This window comes from Heliangelus exortis, chromosome 26 (assembly GCF_036169615.1).
Source record: "Heliangelus exortis chromosome 26, bHelExo1.hap1, whole genome shotgun sequence".
In the NCBI taxonomy this organism is placed as follows: domain Eukaryota; kingdom Metazoa; phylum Chordata; class Aves; order Apodiformes; family Trochilidae; genus Heliangelus; species Heliangelus exortis.
The window spans coordinates 1,026,032-1,047,525 of NC_092447.1; the positions used below are offsets into that span (position 1 = coordinate 1,026,032).

Here is a 21,494-nt window from a genome sequence, read left to right on the forward strand (position 1 = left end):
CGGTGACAACACTGCCAGGCACTGAGAAAAACCACGTTTTCCTCCTGTGTCTCTGCAGGTCAGAGCACAGACCACGCCAGCCCTTCAGCACACTCGCCCATTTAAAAGGGAACACAATAGCTCAGTTTATTTTACACCAGTCAGGGTTTGGCCATTTCTACACACCACAGGGGTTTCTTTGTTTCGTGTTAACACCGACAGCACAACTACAGACAGCACGGGCACTGCGACGGGGGGACAGGCACAGCACCGACACTCTGGGGCTGGGCTGCCCTCTGCAAGGGCCACCAGGACAGGGAAGGACAGGGGCACCAAGACACGGTCTCTCTACCTCCCACAGATGGGACAAAGCGTGCTCGCCGGGACCACTGAGGGATGCAAAGCACACAGGGACACAGAGCAAGGTGACCACGGGGTGGGCATGGCAGGAGCCCCTCTCAGCACCACTCTGGAGCACAAGAACCACTCCCCAGCTCATGGCCAAAGCTCCAAGGTGTTTTGGAGCAGCCCTGGGCATCCCGCAGTGTGGCCCTGGCTGTCCTTGCCTTGCCAAGTGCCCAAATCAACCCCCCATCCCCAGCTGTGGTTTTGTGTCCCCACAGGCTTGGGGCAGGGGACAGACCCACAGGTTTGCCTCTGACCCATGAGCAGACACAAGGTGACAACAGATTCCAGGCTCAGGTCCTCTGGAGCTCACAGGTACACAGAGCTCCAGAGCATCGCTGGGGAAAAGGGGTGACAACACGTAACCACCACAGGACAACACACAGCACTGGCACAGGTGGCTGTGTCCCAAACCATGGCACAGGGACAACAAGGCATTGGGAAGGACAGGGAGCACCAAGAGGAGATGCCACTGCCCCTTCCCTGCTGGCGACAAGCAAGGGCAGGATCTTTATTCCTGCCCCTGCTTCTCTTTAGCCCTTGCAGAGCATGACCTGCCAGCTCCACAGCTGCCTGGGGGGCAGGCAGAGCAGGGCCACAGCTGCACAGCCACCCTCTCTCTCTCACAGTGTCCCCGTGCCAGGGGATTTCACTTGCTTTTCTGCCACCACAGCATTTCCTCACGTTTGACACAGCATCCCACACAGACAGCATGAAGCATCCCACACCTCGGGCACTGGAGCTGCGGGATACCCCCCAGATCACCCTCCCTGGGGCTGGGGACACACAGGAGGATTATTGCTGAAAGGGCAACGTGTGACCCAGACCCACACCGGGCAGAACCTGAAAAGCCACGGGGCTGGTCCCCGAGCCCTGCCCAAAGCTGGCCAGGGGGGAAGCAGGAGCCTCCAGCTCTTGGGAAGGGTCGGGGGGACATCAGGCTCTGCTGGAGAAGGCTCCCTGCCCTGCAGCCCCTCCACCCTGCCCTTGGGGGCTCCCGTTCCTGGGCTCGGGGGTCAGAGCCCGCCGGTTGTACACAGCCCAAACTACACGCACAGCACGAGAAAGGTGAAGAGAAAGTCACTATTACAACATCAGCAAGGAGGGGCCCTAGAGGCAACGATCATCTCACATCAAGGTTACACACCACCGGAGGCAGAGAGGACGGTGAGCGGAGTTTAGTCGGGTTAGTACACAGAGAACCGGCGCTGGAGCACAGAGGGCAACACAGACACAGCAGCTTCACATCTCCTCAGAGGGACCTGTTGCTGCCTTCTCAGCTTCCTCGCAGGCCACTGGCACCTGCGGTCCGAGCATCTGTCCCGGGTCTCTGGGTCTGCCAGGGAAGGAGAGCAGAGGGTCAGACCCCCAGCAGCACAGACCCCCAGCAGCACAGACCCCCAGCAGCACAGACCCCCAGCAGCACAGACCCCCAGCAGCACAGAACCCCAGCAGCACAGAACCCCAGCAGCACAGAACCCCAGCAGCACAGAACCCCTGCAGCACAGACCCCCAGCAGCACAGAACCCCAGCAGCACAGAACCCCAGCAGCACAGAACCCCTGCAGCACAGAACCCCTGCAGCACACACCCCATGCCCTCCACCAGGGAAACAGAAGAAAACCCAATGCAATAGAAGGGAAAAGCCAGGCAGGTGCTCCCTTTCCCTGTTAAGCTGCCCAGGCTCACAGTCACCCCCATGCACAGCTCTGGCTGTCCCCGGTCCCTGGTGCCACCACCCCACAGCCCATGGACTCACCACATGGCTCTTACTCAGTTCTCAGCTTTCTGTGCTCCTGTTGCTGCAAAGGGAAGAGCAGAGCAGGTTGCAGCACCTACCTGGAGCTGTAGGAACAGCCACAGAGTGTGCAGGATGTGGGACAGGCCACCTTACCATTCGAGGTGATCAGGGTCTCAGCCTGAGCCTCCTCCTCCCCTGGAGCTCTGCAAGGAGAAGAAGTGCTCAGTGAGTGGTGGGACCTGCACCCCTCTGTGTGGGGCACCAGGCAGCCCAAAGGGATGCTCCAGGGGTGCAGCCCCTCTGCCAGCTGCTGGAGGGAGCCCAGGAAGAGCTGAGCAGCTCTCAAGGGAGATGTTCCCCACACTCACCTGGGCTTCTGGTTGAAACTGCACCTGCACCTTCTGCCTGCAAGGGGAGAGAAACACCGTGAGTGTGGCCATAGTGGAATGGGAAGGACCTTTCCCAACAGCCACCCCAGCACCTGCCTGGTCCCCAGCTTACTGAGTATAAGGAGGATGCCAACAATGAACAGGACCACAGCAAACACCAGCCCACCGATCCTCAGGCTCTGGTAATCTGTGGGGAGGAGACATGGGCTTAATCCTGCTGGGTCAGGGAAGGGGGCAGCACCCAGGAGCGTGGCACGAGCAGACATGTCCCTGACAATGCACCCATCCCCATGCCCAGCAATGCTCACCATAATTAAAGGGGTCATCTTCTTCCTCCTCCTTCTCCTGGGTGGCCACTGGAAAGCAGGAGACATGGGGGTGATGTGAGTGAGCCTCCTGACTAAGCCTCCACAGCCCCACACACTGCTCCAGCCCCTATGGACCAGCAAGGGACTGTCCCCCAGCCCTCTCCTGTGCCCCCACCCAGGGGAAATGGTTGGTACCTACCATCTGCCAAGGTTGTGGGCACCAGCAGGGAGCACAAGAAGATCAGTGCTGCCTCCATTGCTGCTGCAAGAGAGGGGAGAGGCAGGCTCAGCACCCCAACAGTGATGAAGGGCACAGCCACAGGGCTGGGGTGCATGGGGGGGCTACAGGCAACCCACCCCAACTGTGTAGGAGGCAGGGCTGCACAGCACCCATGGGAGAAGGAGCCAGGCTGGTCTTGGGAAATGGCTGGTGCTGCCCCGATGGGACATGATGGATTATGGTGGGAGCAAAGAAGGGAAAGAGCTTGGGTAGACAGAAAAAATTTTGGGGAGTCTGTGGTACATGTTCCACCACCTCTGCACCGCTGGCTCTGCTCCTGGCAGGAATCTGGGTGCAATCTTGAGGTTGCACTGCAAGCAATGGGGCCAATGCAAGGGCTGTGATCTCTCCATCAAGGTCAGTACCATGCCCTTCACCCAGAGCATACTTTAATTTGTCCCAATTAGCATAGCAATTACAGCGTGTTCCTACAATGAGGCCAGCAGCTCTGGTGGGACATGAGCTCACAGCCACACTTGCCCTCCCTGGCTTCCCCTTGGCAGCAGCGAGGAGAGACCACAAACACCCTCTGGTCCCCCCTCACAGCCTTGTCCCTGCCCCAAAGCATCCGAGGAGCGGGCTGGGTGTCCATACATGGTGCAGGAGCAGGCAGAGCTTGTGCTGGCACAGGAGGGAAAGGGGTTATCAGCACCCTGCACAGCACCGATAGCACCGAGTGCTCCCGAGCTGCTGCAACTGGATTAGTGCTGATAAGGAAGGGGCCCTTGACAGAGCAGGAATTTAGCAGATCCCCAGCATGCTGCTCTTCACCATCTCCAGAGCCTGACCTGATTTGGATGCAGCCTCCAGCCCAGCACCCGGGTGCTCCCAATCCTGCTGTGCTGGTCCCCAGTGCTGCTGTTGGGAACCAGCTCCTGTCGAAGGTGGGGAGCATGCCTCCCCAGCCCCATTTATTCATGGGAACAAGACATGTCCCGTGATAATTCCCCTCTTTCCTTCCCCTTCCATGTCTTGTCACTTTGAAGGTGTTTCCTCTGAATGCAGGAGGGTTTCACCTCCCTAACCCACAGCTGCCACTGCCACTGTGCAGCGTGGGGCCAGGCTGGAGCTCCCTGTGCCTCCAGGAGCCCCTTCATTTGCTGAAGCACTTAATTGTGGGTAATTACCAGGTCTTAGAAACATCTACAAAGAACCCAACATCTGGTGATACAGTAACTTCTAGCTGCACATTTCTCTATTTTTTTTAATCTTGCATCCTTTATCTATTTACTGCCAAGGCTGCCAGAGCAAAATCGATGTCATTACCCAATATGTGGGAGCTGTGTGAGCACAAGGAGATGCAATACAGCACATGCCATTGAGGGATGAACGGCATTAATTGGCTCTTGCAGCATATTAATGACGCCTTTATTTTTGAACAAACCATTCATCAGATTTTTACTGTTATTTTGCCGTTATTTGAATACTATTGCAGCAGCAGCTCACCGGGGAACACACTCAGGGAATTTTGCATTATTCCCACCCATCCCTCAGCCCTGCCATCCCAGTCAAAGCACTGGGAACCTTCTCCCCGTCGGCCACAGCTCCCGGAGCAGCTCTGAAGAGCAGGAGCCATGTTGCTGGCTGCCCGGGCGCGTTTGCAGCACAAACAGAGGCAAACACCTCCCAGCCCCGACACCCAGGGAGGGCTCTGTTCCCCTTCTCCCCTCGGCAGAGGCACCGGGCCAGCCCCGGGGCCCCCTGAGCCCCAGACGTTGTTTCCCATCCTCTGCTTGGTTTTTGGCTTCAGCGCAGCAGCGATCGCTTTTCCGCCGAGCCAAGCACACACATATGTTCTTTGTTTTTCCAACTCGGTTCCTAAGATTCACACACTTCCGCACACTAAAACTTATCTCTGCAGGAGTTAACCATCGGGACTGGCAGTATCCTTGCTCCAAAAACAAACATGGCATTCTGGAGTGCAAACGAGCCCAGCTCTCCTCCAAGGAAGCATATGCTCCGTGAAGCGCCACAGGTTTTTTGGGCTGCTTCAAGCTGGCCCACCCACTTTTCCATGAAGCTGCAATAAAGTGAGGAGAGCAAACATTGCAAAGGGTCTGCTGTCCTCCCTGCTCCCTGCCCTCCCTTCCTGCTGGATCCAGCTGTGCCTTTGCACAAAGGCAGCAGAAAAACAACAGCTGCCCAAGGAGAAAAAGCAGCCCTGAGCTGACCACCTCTGCACGGCCCCGAGTTGCCAGGCAGATATTGCCCTGGTTTCTCTCTGTTAGGGACACAAAGTTTGCAGCCACCAAAGCACCTGAGCAGCCACCCTTGCTGGCCTGCATTGGGCCCTGGGGTGCCCAACACACTTTGGTCCATGCAGGGCACAGTCACAGCTCTCTCCCAGCCTCCTGCTCCTGCATAATCCCTCCTCGTAATTCTGTGTGTCATTGGGTTAGTGAGCACGCCATGTGTGTCACAGGAGCAGGGGGAAATCCGCTCCCCTCCTGCCCTCCACAAGCTGCCCTCCACAAAAGGGCAAATCGCAGCACGGCGAGGCAGGTAAATCAGCTTTGAATCGCAAAGTCACGTTTTTCTCTTCGTTGCATTCCATGAATCTGCCCTGTCAAGCCTCTGCCATCACAGCATAACACCAGGCAGCTTCCTACTTCTGTCGGGAGTCCTCAGGGCATCTCCCGAAGATCAGACCTAGTTAAAATCTCCAGTTTCTGTGCAAAGCCCCCAAGACCATGACAGCAGCGCTCGGTTGCCTGGAGCGTTTCAGAGCGTGCATGTGTGAATGGACATTTCCAGCTATGCATGGATGTGCTCTTCTGCCATTTCACGTCAGCATCAATCTGGCTATTAATGTGCCTCTTGTTGTGCCTCCTGCTCCTAAATGAGAGAGAAGGAGAGATTTCCAGCCCTCACCATTCTGATATGGACAGCACTCCCCAAATTTGGTTCCGATTCAAAGGCTGACCGGGCAGACAACCAGGTTCAGAGTATGGCCCCAAAGCAGAGGACATTCAAAGGAAACCCTCTCCAGGAGCCCCAGAAATCACAACTTCAGCCCTGCTTAAGCTTAACAAGACTCACTTGGTGATCCCCAGGGACCAGCCCTGACTGGGACGATGCTTGCAAGAAGAGGTGATCCTAGGGATTGGCTGAACATGGTAAAGGGATGCTCTCTGTGCACCCTCACCTGCACCCAAGCACAAAACTTTCCTCCTACAGGGCTTCAGGCAGCCGCAAGCAACTGGTCCTAAAGAATTAAGGAGCCTCATCCACAGCTGCTCAGCCACATCTGGCTCACACGCAGCCCCCAGCCCACCCCAACAACACATATTTCCCCAGATGAGAAGCAGCAGGGATGGAACAGCCAAGCCAGCCCTTCCTTTGAGGCAAACCTCCAGCATAACAACTGCTGAGCTAATGGCCACCCAGCAGCTCCGGGGTGGGGAGAGCAGGCAGTGAGCCCAGCCCTGGGCTGTGGGGAGCAGCAACATCTCTGCCTTCCATCAGGAAGCTGCTGCTCCTCTTCTCTCCTTGTTTACTTAACAGATAATAGGTGCTATAAACCCAACGGGCATCCCTGCCTGGACAGCCCCATCCTCCCACCACACCCAGATCTCTCCAATCCTCACCACACACTGCCTGGACTCAGGGCTCTGTTGGGCATCAGCACGATGGGAATCAAACATGGGCAATCAAAAGCAGAGGTCACCTGCCAGGTCCTGGTGGCAGCAGAAATCCAGATCACCAGAAAACACTGAAACTGCAGGATGAGAGAAGCTGCTGGGAGCTCCCCGAGTCCTGGGGTGCCACGATGTGCTCAGCAGAGCATCAGAGAGAGGACATTTTGTCCGTTCTCTCCTTGGCTGCTGCCGTCACCCAGGAGCACTGCTGAGCACGAGCAGCAGTCCCTCACCAGGCACAGCCCTTGTCCCTGCCAGCACCGCTGTGGCCACACGGCACGAGGAGGGACAGCCGGGCGGCACAGCCCCTGCCAGCTCTGACTGCTCTGTGCTTGGGCAGTGACACGACAGCCACGGAGCTCGATGGTCTCTTTATGCTTTGGAGACACAAAAGCCAGCCTGAAAGGCAAACACAGGGGAACTAAGGACCCACAGCTGCCAGTTTGCTGCGCTGGGGAGTTGTCCTCAACTCCCAGCAAAACCCACGGTGCTCCACGATGCGCTGCCTGAACAGGTGAGTTTCAAAAAGGCAGCTAAAAGAGCCCAAGGTGAGCGTGAAGCAGGAGCAGCATGAGAGGAAGGTGCAGGCAGCCCCACACTTCGTGGGCTCAGTGTTCCTTGCTGGCAGGCCCAGGAACACGCTCTAACAAGTGGCCTGGCGCTCAGCCGCCGTGCTTCCCGCTGGCAGCTTTCCCTCCCGCAGTCCCCATCACTCCACCTCGGAGCCACGATCCTGCTGTGTGCTGGCAGGGGCTCTCACCCAGCAGTGAAACCACCCTGGGGGGCTCAGAAATCCCACCGGCACACACCAGCACCTTGGGCTCTCCAAAATGGTTGCAGAGGATGGCTTCAAGTCCTCATCCCCATGCAGAGGCTGTTCTCTCATGCTGCAGCACTTACTCACATCCACGCAAACCACCTGTCACTTTCCCACTCACAGAAATATTCCTGCAAGATCCGAGTTCCACCACATGGACCCTGATAGCTGTTTCTTCAGGAAGCACTAATTACTCACCCCCAGAGACACACGCTCATCCTCCTGCCTTCCCGGGATAAAGCACTCGACTGTTTACGTATCGCTACGGTGTTAGTAAAACATTTAACAACAGAAGCCAGGGAGCTGCCAAACGCTCGGAGAGGAGGATTCTGTCCCTGTTCCCCCCGACCCCCGCGCACGACAGAGCCCGGGAAGCCAGGGCGTGCCCGCGGTGGGCTCGGCAGCTCCGCCGGGGCATCCTTCCCAGCACGGGGGGCTGGTAACCAGGCAACTGGGGGATGAGGGAAACCATGGTACCCGCCGTTGCCATGGCAGCCGCCAGGGCCGGGGCTGCGGGCGGCCCGAGGCGCGGGGAGTGCCCCGGGGCAGCGGTCCTGGTACCGTGGGGCGGGGGTCGTGCCGCGCCTCGACGGCTTCCCCGGCGGAACCGGGCCGTTGCAGCCGAACTGGGCTGCACCCCCGAGCCGGGCACTCCCGGAGCCGGGGCATCCTCCCCGCAGCCCCCTCCCCACCCGCCCCCCCGGGGCTCCCCGTCGGCCGGACCCACCTGAGCTGAGCGGGCCGGGCAGGAGCGGAGCGGGCCGGGCTGTCGTGCCCCGCTGCTCCGGGCGGTGCCGGCTGGGAGCGGAGCGGGGCGGAGCGGCGCGGGGCCTCCGCACAAAGGGGAGGGGGCGGGAGGGGGCGGGCCGAGGGGGCGGGGGGCGAGCGCGGCTGGGGCCGCCCCTCACAACCCAGCGGTGCCTGTCCAGAACCCCCCCAAAGGGCCTGGAGCCCCCTGGACACGGAGCTGAGAACGGGGCGACCCTTTCCGGTGTGCCCCGACGGCTCTGCCCACCGTGCCCCCCCTGCCCTGCCCGGGGAGGCTGCTTTGCTCCGGGCCCCCCGCCGCATCAAGACGCGATGCACGCACTTACCCCAGGCTTCGAAACATGCCTTCCCGCGGCGGGGAGAGCGCCTGGACTCTGCCCCGTGTCGTGCAGAGGTTGCGGGAACAGCGAGCAAGCAGCATCCTGGGGGAGCTCCGCTGAGGGGAAGAGAAAATCCAGGGATCAGTCGGTAAACAGCATCCCTCGCCCTCTGCCTCCCAGGGCTGCAAGGCACAGCTAGGTGCGGGGATACCACCGGGCTTAAGTCCCCTTGCTCAGTCAGAGCACGGGAAGCACAAAAAAGGGACCCTTTGGGTCTTAGCTAGAGCAGGTCAGAAACCAGCACGTACTTCAGGAAGCGATAGGCAAGTGCTGTCTGAGAGGAGAGGAGAGGAAGGGCTGGAGCCACTGGTACAAACCTGTTCGGTGATGTCTGCACGGTGTCGGATGGGCTGTAGCTGAGTGCCAGGGGGCTCTGCTCCCTTTCAGGCCAGGCTGGCACACCCGAGTCTGCTTGGCTGCTGCTGCCACCCTGGAGAGCCATTTCTTCTTGAACAAGTACGTGAGCAGTGCTGTCACCACCGAGCTGCTTTGCCCCCTAAAAATTCAAATGCATCTTAGGTGGAAATCAGACGGTAATGGCACATGGCCATTGTACATTCATTTCCCAGTTTCCAGGAAAGTATAAAAAGAAAATCAACCAACACTGACATTTCAAGGCAATTATTCAGAAGGGTCAAGAGCTACAGACCACCACAGAGGAGCTGGACAACATCAAGTCTTCTTAATGCACAGTGATAAGATGACAAGTTACCCTGCAGTGAGCCAGGCAGGGATTGAGCACTTATAATCAAGTTTGGGGCTCCTCTGACCTTACCCACTCCTCAGCTGTTACCACCCACTGCACACAGAAAATATTCTGCTGCTGTGGTCATGGGAGTGCAGCAAGCTTGGGATCATGCAGCTGGCTGCAGCTGGGCATGCAGCATCCTCTCCTGCCTCTAGTTCTTTATTTACAGGCTTGCAAGGCACCGCTCAAAACAGGTAGAATCTAAAAAACAGGCATCATAATTTTAATTTTTTTTTTCCCCCGGAACAAACTCAGTAAATTAGAGGCTCCTCTGCAGAGGTGGGAAGGGAAGGGTCTGCTGTGTTACTCCCATGGAAGGAAATTGGCTCCAGCAGCTGCTAATGGTGAACATCTTCCCCACAGAGCTGGGGAGAACTGTGCCAAGCACTGGTCTCTTTTCTGGCAAAATTGGGACAAACCTTTTGCCGGTGTAATGTGGGCTAGCAGCCATGAGGCTGGGCAGGCAATGCTGATTTATGCTAATGAAGGGGCTGGGCTGATCTCCTCATGTAATTTGAGTCAATAGGAGCACTGCCAGGAGATCCAACAAGGGCGTGATTTCATCTCATTATGTGTCGTTTGTCTGACACCCAGGCAAGAGTCTCCCCCCTGTGCTCTCTGGGCAGCAAGGCCCTGGCAGAGGAGCTGCTGGCTCTCCACGATTTTTCTCTCCAAATTTGAGGTGTTTCCCTTCTCTTACAAACATTTACAAGCTGCTTGTTCGATGGCAATGCAGCCCTCAGCCTGGTGAGGGGCATGGGAGAGCCAGGCAGTGACAAAAGTTGTGTGGCTGCATCTGAACCCAATAAAATCGTCTGGCCTCAGTTATTCCTTGTGCTCCAGAGGGAATAACAAAGCAGAGGGCTGTGCTGGAGCTCCTGAGGAGTATTCCCTCGTTGAGCACAGCCAGCGTAGGCACTGCACAAGTTGAGTGACTCCGTGCCAAGCGATGATGTTACTGACTGTGGAAGGGAACCAATCCAAAACTCTGGGGAAAACATTTTTGTCGAGAAACATCATCTCTCAAACCATATAAACAAATCAGCTTTGACATAGCAGAACAAAGAGCTATAAAAGGAGAGTTTGGGAAAAACACCACTAATGGGTAGTAATTCACATGGTGCCCGCCAGACTGTGTTTCTGTAATCTGTGTTCCTTGGGGATGTTGGCCTGTGATTTCCAAAGCACACAGGGCTACAGAAAGAGGCCAGTCAGATGTGGGGCCACACTCAGCACCCCTTGTCTGGCAAGATGCTCCTGAGCAGGAAGCAGTGGTGCAAGCAGGGTGCTGAGCACAGGGGGCTGCAGGCTAAGGTCTGGGATTGTCACCTGCAGGTTATTTCCCCCTGAACTCACTGGGCAGCAATGACGTGATAAAGCAGAGTGAAAACAGCCCCACGGCCTCTTCGTGGGAGGCAGTCTCACCTGTGCACATCGTGGGAGGTTTCTGGGCTGCTTCTTTGAAAAGTTATTTGAGGTCAGGCTGACTCAGTGTTTCCCAAAAGGCAGCAACTCTCATTGTTTCGGTGCAGGTCTAGAGCAGCCGTCAGCACCGCCCCGTGCATTGGCACCTGCTCCCATTCCCTGGGGAGAAGCAGGTGCTTTCTGCACATACAGACCTGGGCTGGACCTGCTGGCCCAACATCCAAACACAAACCACAGCTCTCTGCCCCTGGCTGGGGCTGACTGCCTTCCTCTCCAGCCCGTCCAAAAGAGCCAAAGGCAGAGCACTACCAAAACGTTTATTGAGAAGAGCAGGGGGTGGCCAGGCACCCCGGGACCCCTCTACAGCTGAGCACACAGCTGAGGAGAGGAGCACAGCCTGGGCCAAGGGCAGCCAGCCCCGATGGCCACTGCCGTGGCCAAGGTGGGGATCTCCCGAAGCACCTCAGAGCATCCTCTGGGAGATCCAGGCACTTGTTTCCCTGTTCCTCTCCTCTGGCATGGAGGTGAGGCTGGCTACAACATCCCTGCCTGCCCAGAGCCGAGGGAGGAGGAAGAGATCCAGCACGGTCACTGCACAAAGAGCTGCGAGATCCAGGGGCTGGCGCTGCCGGGAGGGCTGGCTGCTCTCCATCACGCTGCTCTGCCGTGGCTTTTGGCTGCTGCTGGCTTCTGTCACACCTCCCTCAGCCACCCCTGGAGCACAGACAGGGCCCACGCCGCTGCCCAAATCCTCACCAGGGCAGGGAGGAGGTCTGAGACGAGCAGCACACGGTCCTTGGAGGGAGTGCTTGCTCAGGCTGGAGCCGTGGCATGGAAAAATACACCAGAAATTTCTCTTGCAGGGTGGAACATCCTCGACGAGGCGCTTCCTAAATGTGCCTGCAACCACCAGAGCAACCACTGCTCCTCCCCGAGGCGGCTGTACCTGCACCTGGCTTTGCTCAGCCCTCCCTGGGGAAACCAGAGAGCATGGCACCCAGGTACGGGAGATGCTGTGTGGCACACGGCGTGGCACACGGCCCAGGGCAGCACAGCCATGACCCAGCAGCATCACAGCCCTGGGCAGTGCCCTTGCCAAAGGTGCCCTGCTCCTCGCTGCCATCCGTGACCTCCCCCGCAGGATGGGGAGGTGCCAAGCAGCCCCTCGTGCCGCAGCCCTGCCAGGAAGCACTCGCAACACCCGTCCTCACACCTCTATTTACAGGAGGAACCACAGAGAGGGCGAGGGGCGCCGGCCAGCCGGCACGGGCTGCTGTCCCTCGGGGGTTCTGCCCGGCCACCACCTCCCTGGTGCTGGGCGAGGGCAGAGTCACTTTGGAGGTGCTGTATTGTCAGAGGGGGTTGGCAGCAGGTCCCTGCCTGCCCGTACAGTCCAGAGATGGGTGGGGGGATCCGCTGGTAGCATCCTGCCCTGGCAGCAACACAGAGCGGGGGCCGTGCTGGCCCAGGCAAGTGTCCATCCCAGCTTTAGTCATTCTCACTCTGCAAGGGAGAGAGGGGAGAGCAAGGGTGAGGGGCCAGGCTGGAGGGATACAGCCCCTCTCAGTGCAGCTGGGGCCTCCTGATGATCCTCCCTTCCCGAGCACTGCCCTGCCCAGCCACCTCACCTCCATCTTGCTGTATATCCAGCTGAGGAGCTTTGTCACACGTGTGTAAACGCCGGGCTTGTTCCTCTGGCCACATCCTGTCCCCCAGCTTGTCACCCCAGCCACATACCAGCGGCCGTTGTCCTCGCAGACCAAGGGCCCTCCGCTGTCACCCTGGCAGAGAGGGGCAGAGTGGTGAGGAAAGGAGACAGGAGGTGCTCCTCTGCCAGTACCGGGAGACACTGGTGTGCTGGAAAAGCAGGCAGCCCTGCTGTCCCCTGCCACCTTGCCCTGGCTCACCTGGCACGCATCCTTCCCTCCCTGCAAGTACCCAGCACACATCATCCGTGGGGTGAGGTAGCCCTCGTACACCTTGTCACTGTTGCAGATCTTGTAGTCAATCAGCTTTACCTCAGCCTCCCGCAGCTTTGGGGATGTGTTATCTGCAAGGCAGGAGGAGCCACGGGGCAGGCTGAGCCTCATCCTCCCCCCGCCACCCCCAGCCCTCTCCACAGCACCAAGGAGGCAGGGAGGGAGGAGGCTGGTATTTCTCCAAGGGCTTATTTCTGCAGAGCCACATGCCAGGAGGGCAACCACTGTGGAAACAGCCCTCAAACACAGCAGCAGAGCCCCACGAGCTGCTTGCGGAGAGCCGGTGTCCTCCCTCACCTTCGTTCTCCCGGGTCTTCCCAAAGCCAGTGATGAAGCAGGACCTGCCGGTCTGGAATCGCTGGCCGTGCATGGGGAGGCAGGCTGGGCGAACCTGGGCTGGAGGGACACATGATGAAAACCAGGAGAGGAGAGAGGGATGAGTCACTCAGGAGCAAAACAGCTGCTGCAGTCCCCAGCCCTACAGCCAGGGAGGAGGGGGGGAGCCCAGAGAACCACTTGGTGCCCAACCAGGCAGGGTCTCTGCCGTACCCCACACAGCCCACGGGCACAGTCTCTCTCCCCAAAACCACCATCTCCAGCCCAGCCTGAGGCGAGGGGCCCCACCTGAGAGTGTCAGTGGCCTGGAGAGCTTCATGAGAGCAATGTCATAGTCATCGTGATCGTCACTGTAGTTGGAGTTGATGATGACCTGGGAGACGGGGACGCCCTCCATGGGCTGCTTCAGATCCGAGACCCCACTGTACACCTTCCAGTCATCGAGGATCTTCATGCTGTTCCTGGGCGGGGAGAGGAGGGAACAACAAGCAGGGTGTGAGGGGCAGGCAGGGGCTGCAGGTGGGGCCCCCGGGCTGCATGCAGCACTCACATGAAGAAGCAGTGGGCTGCCGTGAGGACCCACTGAGCATCGATGATGGTGCCGCCGCAGATGTGGATGGGCCCGTACTGCACACTGACTTGCCAGGGCCATTTGCTCACTGAGGTTTCCTTCCCTCCAATGATCCGGCCAGAAATCCGCTGCCCACAGCCTGAAGGAGAAAGCAGGGCTGAGGGGTGGGCTCAGAGAGGTGAGCTCAGGAGGGGGACGTGCAACAAGAGAATCACAGAATCGCTCTGGTAGGAAAAGACCTTCAAGACTATTAACCCAACCATTAACCCAGCTCTACTGAGTCCAGTGCTAAACTGTGTCTCTGGGTACCACATCTCCACGTCTTTTAAACACCTCCAGGGGTGGTGGTTCAACCACCTCCCTGGGCAGCCTATGCCAGTGCTTGGTAACCCTTCCAGTGGGGAAGTTTCTTCTAAAATCTCATCTAAACCTCCCCTGGTGCAGCTTGAGGCTGTTTTCTCCCCACCCACAGGCACTGGGAGCCTGTGAGCACTGGGAGCTCAAAGGGGCCCTGGGAACACAGTCTTCATAGATTTTATTACCCACGGATTTATCTGGGAAACGCCCAATTTGCCCATCCCTGTGCAAAGAAAGGAGGGAAACACTCCCGAGCATGCACCCGCCCTCAGCCCCATGCCCTGCCAGCCAGACCCCTTACTGGTGCATCGGAGGGAGACGTATTTTCCTGTGAGACACAGTGAGCTGCAGGAGAGAAGAGGGAGAACGCAGCCTCAGCCCTCGCCCCACGGCACCAGGGCTGGGGCAGGGACAGGAGGTGACACTGCCTGGTACCTGTTGAGGCTCTGCTGGATGGTCTCTCGCTCCTCAGTCACCGTGAGGCTCTTGCCCGGGAAGTGCAAGGAAATGTACTCAGTCTGCGATGCACTGTGAGAGGGGAGAGCCTGTCAGGGTCCCTCAGACTGACCCCCCTGCCCCTCTGCACCCTGTGCCTGGGGGGACAGACTGAAACGCCCGGAGCCACGCTGGACACACAGCAGAAAAACACAATGCTGGGGGAAAGAGCCCGGTGGACCATGCACCCAACCAGAGCAACACCCAGCACCCGAGCAGGATGACCCATCCCCAGGGAATTACTTCTGGAACCCCAGCTGCCTGCAGGTCTTCCTGGAGAAGTTATCATCCCAGGCGCTGCTGCACACGGGCAGCCACTGGCTCTCAGTGCTGGAGTAGACGTGCAGCAGGGACTCGTTGGACGTGAAACGCACTGTGAGGATGGAGCAGGGGGGTTGGTGGTGCCCAGTACCCCGGGGGCCTCCCCACCTTGCTCTCAGCACCCCCAGCTCCTGGTGCCTCACCGCAGCCCAGCTCGTCACTCCTCTGGGAGCAGTCGACGATGCCGTCGCAGCGCACGGGGCCGTCCTTGCAGCTCTCAGCAGGCTCCTTGTACACGATGCCAGTCTGTGACCTCCAGAACATAACTGGAAGGAAGAGCAGGCTGGGGTGAGGGCAGGGCTGCTGAGAGGAGCTCGCTGGGGGTAAGGGTGCTGTCACCCAGGCAGATGGAGGAGGGCTGCCATGCGCAGGGGCTCTCCCAAACATGAGCCCACTCCTGCAGAAAGATGTCTCCAGCCCACCAGATGCTTCAAGACCACCAAATACAGCAGCTGAACTGCTGAATCCTGAGGATTAAATCGATTCCCCCTGCTTTCTGTGTCTGATCTGCCTACAGACTGAACTTTCTTTCATGGGTCCTGCCCCTAGCCCCACAACCCAGGGAGGGCGAGTATGGGTGCTGCTGGGGGTGCCCCACCAAAGGAAACCCAGGAGATGGAAAGGGGGTGCATCCCTTGGGACCACAGGCTCTCCCTTTGCCAGCCATCCTCCTCCTGCTTGTCCATCAGGTATCAGGAACACTCAGGGAACAGGAAGAGCACATCCCTGCCTACTCGCCTCTCAGGTTTCCCCGTAGCACTTCCCAGTGCAGGGTCCCTCAGCCCGAGGGAGCCCTGAGCCAACCCAAGCTGGGATCCCACTCACACAGCAGGATGAGGGCGACGAGCAGCACGATGAGTACGGAGACGCAGAAGATGAGCGCAAGCCGCCGCTGGCTCATGCAGGGAGCTTTGAACATGGAGGATCCTGGCAGCAGGGCAGAGGAAGGGTCAAGGGTCCAAAGGGACCTAAAAGATGTCTGGGAGCAGGACCATGTCTCGGTGGCATACCCCCATCCTGCCATGGCCACTGTCCTCTCCCTTGCCCAGGAACCCCCCAACACACCCCGTTACCCTGGTAACTGGTAACACCAGCCTGTGGGCACAGGGACCCACTCCCTCCTCACCCTAGGTGGAACCAGGGCCAGGGCAGCCAGAGCCCACCCTTGGCACCATCCTCTTACGTGTGCTCTCACAGGTCGTGCAGGCAGCCGAGGCCGGGCTGGAATCCGGGCTGTAGGGCTTGAAGCTGACACCGAGGACGTTTTCTTGAGGCTGGGGAGGTCGGACACCAAAGATGCTGCTGGCCGTGGAGGCATGGAGGCTGGGAGGGATACTACTGGGTGACGCCGTGGCCTGAGAGCAGAGGTGACCGTTACTGACAGCGACTGTTGCCCACCAGACAAATCCCCAGAGCTGCCATCCCCCTGCCCAGGCAGCTGGGGAGGCAGAGGAGCCGAGCTCCCCGGCACAGCTCCCAGCTCAGTCAGCATTTGTCACTGCTGGCAATGCCTCCCCAGTGCCACAAGCTGCACAGCAAGTCACCTCTGCCGTGCCTCTGCCTGGACAGCAAAGCCTGAGCCCTGTCCCGTGCAGGACAGGTGAACATTTTTGCTGTGGAGCTCTTCCCCTGGAGGTGGCTGCTGGGCAAACCTCCCAAAACGATGGCTTTGAGCAGAGCCGTCAGCCGGTTATTTGGCATCGGGTCAGTCATGCTGTGGCCCAGTTCCTCAGGGCCAGTGCCCCACTTTATGCATCTATCCTTAATTAGCCATTTGAAAAATACAGTGCAATTTCCAGCTGCTATTTAGTAATACTTAATAATCAGTGTTTTCCAAGCCCTGAAACGTCCTGCACCCTGGAATGCTGTTCTGCAGTTGTGTCACTCCTGATCCATGAATTTGCAGAAGAAAATGTATTTGTTTCCTTTCCTCAAAATACTGCTATTCCAAGCCCTCCATTACCTTAAACCAGACATGGAAACAAGGGCCTCTGATTTTCCTGAGGAGAGGATGGGTGTCTGAAGCCCAGAATAAATAAATGCTGCTTTCTGTGCCTTGTAAAATCTCAAGATACACCTTCAGCAAGAAGAAATGCTGCCATGCCTTACAGGAATTGCCAGAGCATCACCAGCCAGCACCCAGCAGTGGCAGCCTGGCCTGGGTTTGCCCTCAGCAGTTGCTTCCAACATCACCTCACTCCTCCTGCCTGCTGCTTCCTGGCAGGGCTCTCAGCACCATGCAGCCATGACCAGCACCCTTTGGACTATTGGGGCTATTTGGACTATTTCTGTCCCTACAGATGTCACTGTCATCCTGTAGAAGGGTCATCCATGGGAGAATGGGAGCCACCATCCTTTGGCAGCACCCACCCTCCTGGGGACCCCTTAGCAGCCCAGAGGTGGGTTCCAACAATCCCCTCGAGGAGTCCATCCTCGATTTTTAGCCCTGCACTTCCCTACAACCAGATACCATCCCCTTTCCCTGCCATGCCAGCAGGCAGCACCAGCTCTGCAACGGGCAGGGGACGGGGACCTTGGTCAGAGCAGGAGCCACTGGCTTCTCACTGGATTTTCTCACTCCTCCTGCTTCCTGCCGGGAACCGGGAGCCCTAATGAGGACGTCGGGAGCCTGCTCAGGCTCATGCTTTGTAAATCCGGCTGTGCCCTTCCTTGCAATGCGGTGGTGTAACTTCCTGGGCATTATCCCCTGAGTCACGCACGCCGGCGTGGCCACGCACCCTCCCTGCGCAGGCTCTGCCCCAGCCCGCGCCCCAAAACTCTGGGGACACGGCATCCCCGGAGCTGTGCCCCAGGGACCACCGGGTGCCACAGCCGCAGAGCTCTCAGGAGGCACCCGGGGCTCCTGGGAGGCCACCTGGCCACCAGCCCTGGCTAGTAGCGGGGTGCACGGGGCCACCCCCCGGCACAGCCTCCTCCCCCTGCCCGCGGGGCCGTGGCACAACCTCCGCTAACGCCCCCCGGCCATCGAGAGCCACCTCCCCGCTCGGTTTCTTGTTTCACGGCATCACCCACCCCTCCTCGCCAGGCCGCCAGAACGAGTCCAAATGTACTCAGCCTGCAGCCACTTTTCCCTACGCCTGAATTTGGCAGCAGCCGTGTGAGCGAGCCCAGAGGTGCCTGAGAGCCCGAGGGAGCATCTTGGTGTCTGCTGTGGGGCTGGCCAGGCACAGGAGCTCGGGAGAGCCCCAGCAGCGTCCCCACAATGAGGATGAGCAGTGACACTGGTGGGAGCAAGGTCTCACAGCAAGTATTGGACACTCACACTGTGAAACACCCCTGGGCATCATCCACAGAACCCATGAAACACCCCTGGGCATCCTCAGAAAGCACCTGTAATGGGCAAGAGAGCCCAGGCTGCAGCAGGTCCTGCCCCCCTTCTTTGCAGAAACAAAGAGCCCATACCAGGAGCCCTTCCTAGGAAAAGAATTTCTCCTGTCTATGTACAAATGAGACTTTTGTAAATAAATACCCAGGCAGTATCGTTTACCTGGGCATTTGTGTGCTAGCTCCACAGGTCCAGTGTTTCACCTGCCTCTTTCTGCAGCAAATGTAACCCTTCAGTTATCACAACAGCAGAATTAAAGAGAAACCTCTGAATTGCACTGGGAAACAGAGCCCGGCTTCACCAGTAAGCAGATGATGCTGGGTTGCTAAAGGATTTCTACCTCCACCATACAAACATCTCAAATTAACACCTAAAGTCACCATAGGTTAGATTGCTCTTATTCCTTATCAGGAAACACATGACCTTTCTTACACTCCAGTGAACTATTAGCTTCCTATTTCCTTAAAAGTCTGAAGTCCAAGCATTTAAATCTCATTTTCTACCACAGAAGCCAACAAAACTTTAACAACAGGTTCCCGGTAACCATCTGGTTGCTGTTGTGCAGCCACTGGAGCACAGAGCAAACAGCAGCAGCCTTTCAAAGGTGTTTCTGTTAAGGAGTGTGCATTACCCTGGTGAGCAAGCTACGAGTTCTGCCCACAAAACCTTTACTCATCCTTTGCTGGCTTTTGAGTAAAAGTCAGACCTGGAGCCATGCTTATCGCTTATCACTCACGGGTGGCTGCGGTTTGAAGTCTTTTTCTAACATCCTCTCTGCAAACGTTCTACCAGCTGTGAGAGCCTCAAGCACGCCTGAAAGTCAGTTGTGGGGAGGGGGAGCAGCACCAGATCCTTTCCCTGGCAGGAGGGACGCTGGAGACACACTGGGGACACACAGGGACCCCCAGTCAGCTCTGCACACCTTGTGCCCAGCCCAGGATGCTGGGAACAAGTGGATGGTGCCTGTCTGCAAGCCCAGCCCTTTGCTAAACCTGTCATGAGCATCAGCACCACATCAGTCCTTCTCTGCTCTGGTCTGAGGCTTTGAGGAGAACCGGGGAAAGCACCTCAAGCACAGAGGTTGGGAACCCCATCCCCCTTGCACCCTGAGCTGCCCCATACACTGACCTGCAGCTCCACTCCCCGCCGCAGAGGCAAAGCCCTCGGATCCATGCTGGCAGGGGGCAATCCCCAGGGGAAGGAGGTGCAGGCTGGGCCCGAGGCTCGGGATCTGCCGGGATGGGGAGGGAAGGCAGGGAAAGCAGCCAGCAGCCACCCGCAGTTTCAGGGAGGGAGCCGGAGCGGAAGGAGCCGGGCAACACCTGGGGTGTTGCAACCGGACCCGGGGCCCCGCGCATCTCGGGGGAGCAGAGGGACATGGCAGCTGCCCAAAACCTGGAGCATCGAGAGGGGAAGGAAGCAGCCCCTCTTAAGTAGGCTGGAAGGAGCTGCCTGATCATCCTTCCCCACACCAGCTGGCCCCACACCTTCCCTCTCAGGTGCTCACAGCAGGGAACCAGCTCCAACACCTCCACTGCCCACAGCACATCAGCTCAGCAAGCACACAGTGGTGACATTGTCCTCACCTGGGACAAACACTCCTGAGCCTGTGGAAGCCCCTTTCTATGCAGTGACACCCACCCACAGCAGAGTGGTGGCTCATTGTGAGGGACCCCAAGCCCCCTCCCCAGCTGCTGGCAGTGTGGAGCTGGGCAGGGCCATGGGGACAGATGGGCAGGAGATACAGGAGGAGGATGCTGAGATCCAGATGCCACGAAAAAGGGGCAACACAGGGGGGAAGTGATGTCCCCAGCCACACACAGGGACCATTTTGCAAGTGCAGATGACAAACCCTGTTGACTGAGTCAGCCCAATCTGGCTGGGAACAGGTTGCCCTGTGCCACTGTGAGCATAGGCAGAGATCAGAAAATGTTCCAGGGGGTGAGTAATTCCTGCTCAGTCCATTCTATGGAATGGCAAACCAAGGCACAGAAAGATAAAGGGACTCTCCTGCAGGTGCACAGCAGAGGGTGGCACCCAGGACTCCTAGTGGCCTATTTAATCCAAGGGACAAAGCCAAGGTAGCCCCATGGTGATGCCCAAGATGAAGCAATTGTCTCCATATGTGGGCATCTCAGGTCCTGCCCTGCTCTCACCAAAATACAGTGCTACTGCCTGCTTTTGGGACTACCAGGAACTGGAATCTCACAGCAAAGCAGTGCTGGGAATAGGCTGCTCTTCCCCGAGGACCCAGCCAGGACCTGACATGAGCCCTCTCTGCTCCTGAGGCCCTTACACACCAAGGGGCAAGAAGAGGGTGGCTTTTACAGCTGTCCCTGCCTCCCCTCAGTCCCCATCCACACCATCACTGCTGGCTTTGTACGTTCTGGACATCACTGGCACAACCAGCAGTGCTGGGCACTGTAATTATCCCCTGCCTTGCCCAGGCAGGCTGAGCCCCTTGCCCAGCTGGGGATGGATATTTTCCTCATGACAGGATGCTCAGCAGGGCCCACGGATGGGATCAAGCAGGATCTGGTCAACCCAACCCAAAAAGACCAAAGGGAAAACTGCTTAGAAAGCAAGCAAGGGAAAGCAGCAGGGGCTGGGGTCACCAGCACCCCACCACTCCTGGGGACACACTGGCAGGAGGCAGCAGAGGGCTCAGATTGAGCAGCCCCATGGGTACCAAGGGGCACCAGGTCCCACAGCAGTGACAGCCTTTGCAAATCCACTCCCAGGTGGAAAAGGGGTCCCGGGGCCTCCTGTGCCAGCCCGGGGCTGAGCCTGGGGTTACTGGTGTCAGCCCTCCTCCTGCTGTGTGCCAAGGGGTGCTGGAGGCACCAACCCACAGGCAGCAGCCTCAGGTCCTTCTCCCTGCCAGCACCAAGGTGAAGACGATGCCTCAGGGAGCAAGAGGGAGATGCCAAACCCCCCCCAGAACCCCACTCAGAACCCCGGGGCAGTGGGGCTGTGTGTCCAGGGAGCAGCCCCTGGTCCCCCTCGCCTTACCGGAGAGGTTTTGCCGTCCATGGGCCGCTGCAGGGCTGTGCTGGGATCAGAGCTCCGGCACAGCCATCCTCCAGGGTGCCGAGCAAAGTCAGGTCCCCAGGGACGGACGGGACAGAAGCTGTTTGGTGAGCGGGGTTGTACGTCAGTGCCAGCGCCGGGCGCGGAGGGAAACCAGTCCAACCTGCCCGGCTCCACTGCTG

At 58.4% G+C, this 21,494-nt stretch overlaps 2 protein-coding genes across 12 annotated transcripts; both read right to left on the reverse strand.

Annotated features, from left to right (window-relative positions):
* Positions 1–100: 100 nt before the first annotated feature.
* FXYD6 (FXYD domain containing ion transport regulator 6) lies at positions 101–8,769 on the reverse strand. Of its 8 annotated transcripts, none has more exons than XM_071769114.1 (8): positions 8,651–8,769; positions 3,021–3,083; positions 2,822–2,869; positions 2,626–2,700; positions 2,493–2,529; positions 2,278–2,327; positions 2,143–2,185; positions 101–1,720 (listed from the first exon to the last, which is right to left on the reverse strand). In XM_071769114.1, the coding sequence occupies exons 2-7, from the start codon at positions 3,076–3,078 to the stop codon at positions 2,157–2,159; spliced, it is 297 nt and encodes a 98-aa protein (XP_071625215.1). In that variant the 5' UTR covers positions 3,079–3,083; positions 8,651–8,769; the 3' UTR covers positions 101–1,720; positions 2,143–2,156. The 8 variants fall into 8 exon arrangements, with proteins under 8 accessions (XP_071625215.1, XP_071625217.1, XP_071625212.1 ...); XM_071769116.1 differs by having other exon boundaries at positions 3,021–3,080; positions 8,651–8,765; XM_071769111.1 differs by lacking the exon at positions 8,651–8,769 and adding an exon at positions 8,284–8,403.
* Positions 8,770–11,180: 2,411 nt separating this feature from the next.
* TMPRSS13 (transmembrane serine protease 13) lies at positions 11,181–21,446 on the reverse strand. Of its 4 annotated transcripts, none has more exons than XM_071769127.1 (13): positions 21,295–21,446; positions 16,120–16,291; positions 15,762–15,863; positions 15,080–15,202; positions 14,859–14,988; positions 14,556–14,648; positions 14,422–14,465; positions 13,743–13,902; positions 13,481–13,653; positions 13,154–13,252; positions 12,785–12,927; positions 12,506–12,658; positions 11,181–12,380 (listed from the first exon to the last, which is right to left on the reverse strand). In XM_071769127.1, the coding sequence occupies exons 1-13, from the start codon at positions 21,313–21,315 to the stop codon at positions 12,366–12,368; spliced, it is 1,428 nt and encodes a 475-aa protein (XP_071625228.1). In that variant the 5' UTR covers positions 21,316–21,446; the 3' UTR covers positions 11,181–12,365. The 4 variants fall into 4 exon arrangements, with proteins under 4 accessions (XP_071625228.1, XP_071625227.1, XP_071625229.1 ...); XM_071769126.1 differs by lacking the exon at positions 21,295–21,446 and adding an exon at positions 19,411–21,170; XM_071769128.1 differs by lacking the exon at positions 21,295–21,446 and having other exon boundaries at positions 16,132–16,238.
* Positions 21,447–21,494: the final 48 nt, after the last annotated feature.

Excerpts from the sequence above, each read along its gene's own strand:
- FXYD6 (XM_071769108.1), bottom strand. The coding sequence starts at position 3,215 with ATGGGTGCTGTGCAGCCCTGCCTCCTACACAGTTGGG. Across the intron at positions 3,084-3,178 it reads CTGCCTCCTACACAGTTGGG|CAGCAATGGAGGCAGCACTG; the intron begins GTGGGTTGCCTG and ends CCTCTCTTGCAG. Across the intron at positions 2,701-2,821 it reads AGATGACCCCTTTAATTATG|ATTACCAGAGCCTGAGGATC; the intron begins GTGAGCATTGCT and ends TCCTCCCCACAG.
- TMPRSS13 (XM_071769126.1), bottom strand. The coding sequence starts at position 19,455 with ATGGATCCGAGGGCTTTGCCTCTGCGGCGGGGAGTGGAGCTGCAG. Across the intron at positions 16,292-19,410 it reads GGCGGGGAGTGGAGCTGCAG|GCCACGGCGTCACCCAGTAG; the intron begins GTCAGTGTATGG and ends CTCTGCTCTCAG. Across the intron at positions 13,903-14,421 it reads CGTCTCCCTCCGATGCACCA|GCTGTGGGCAGCGGATTTCT; the intron begins GTAAGGGGTCTG and ends TTTCTCCTTCAG.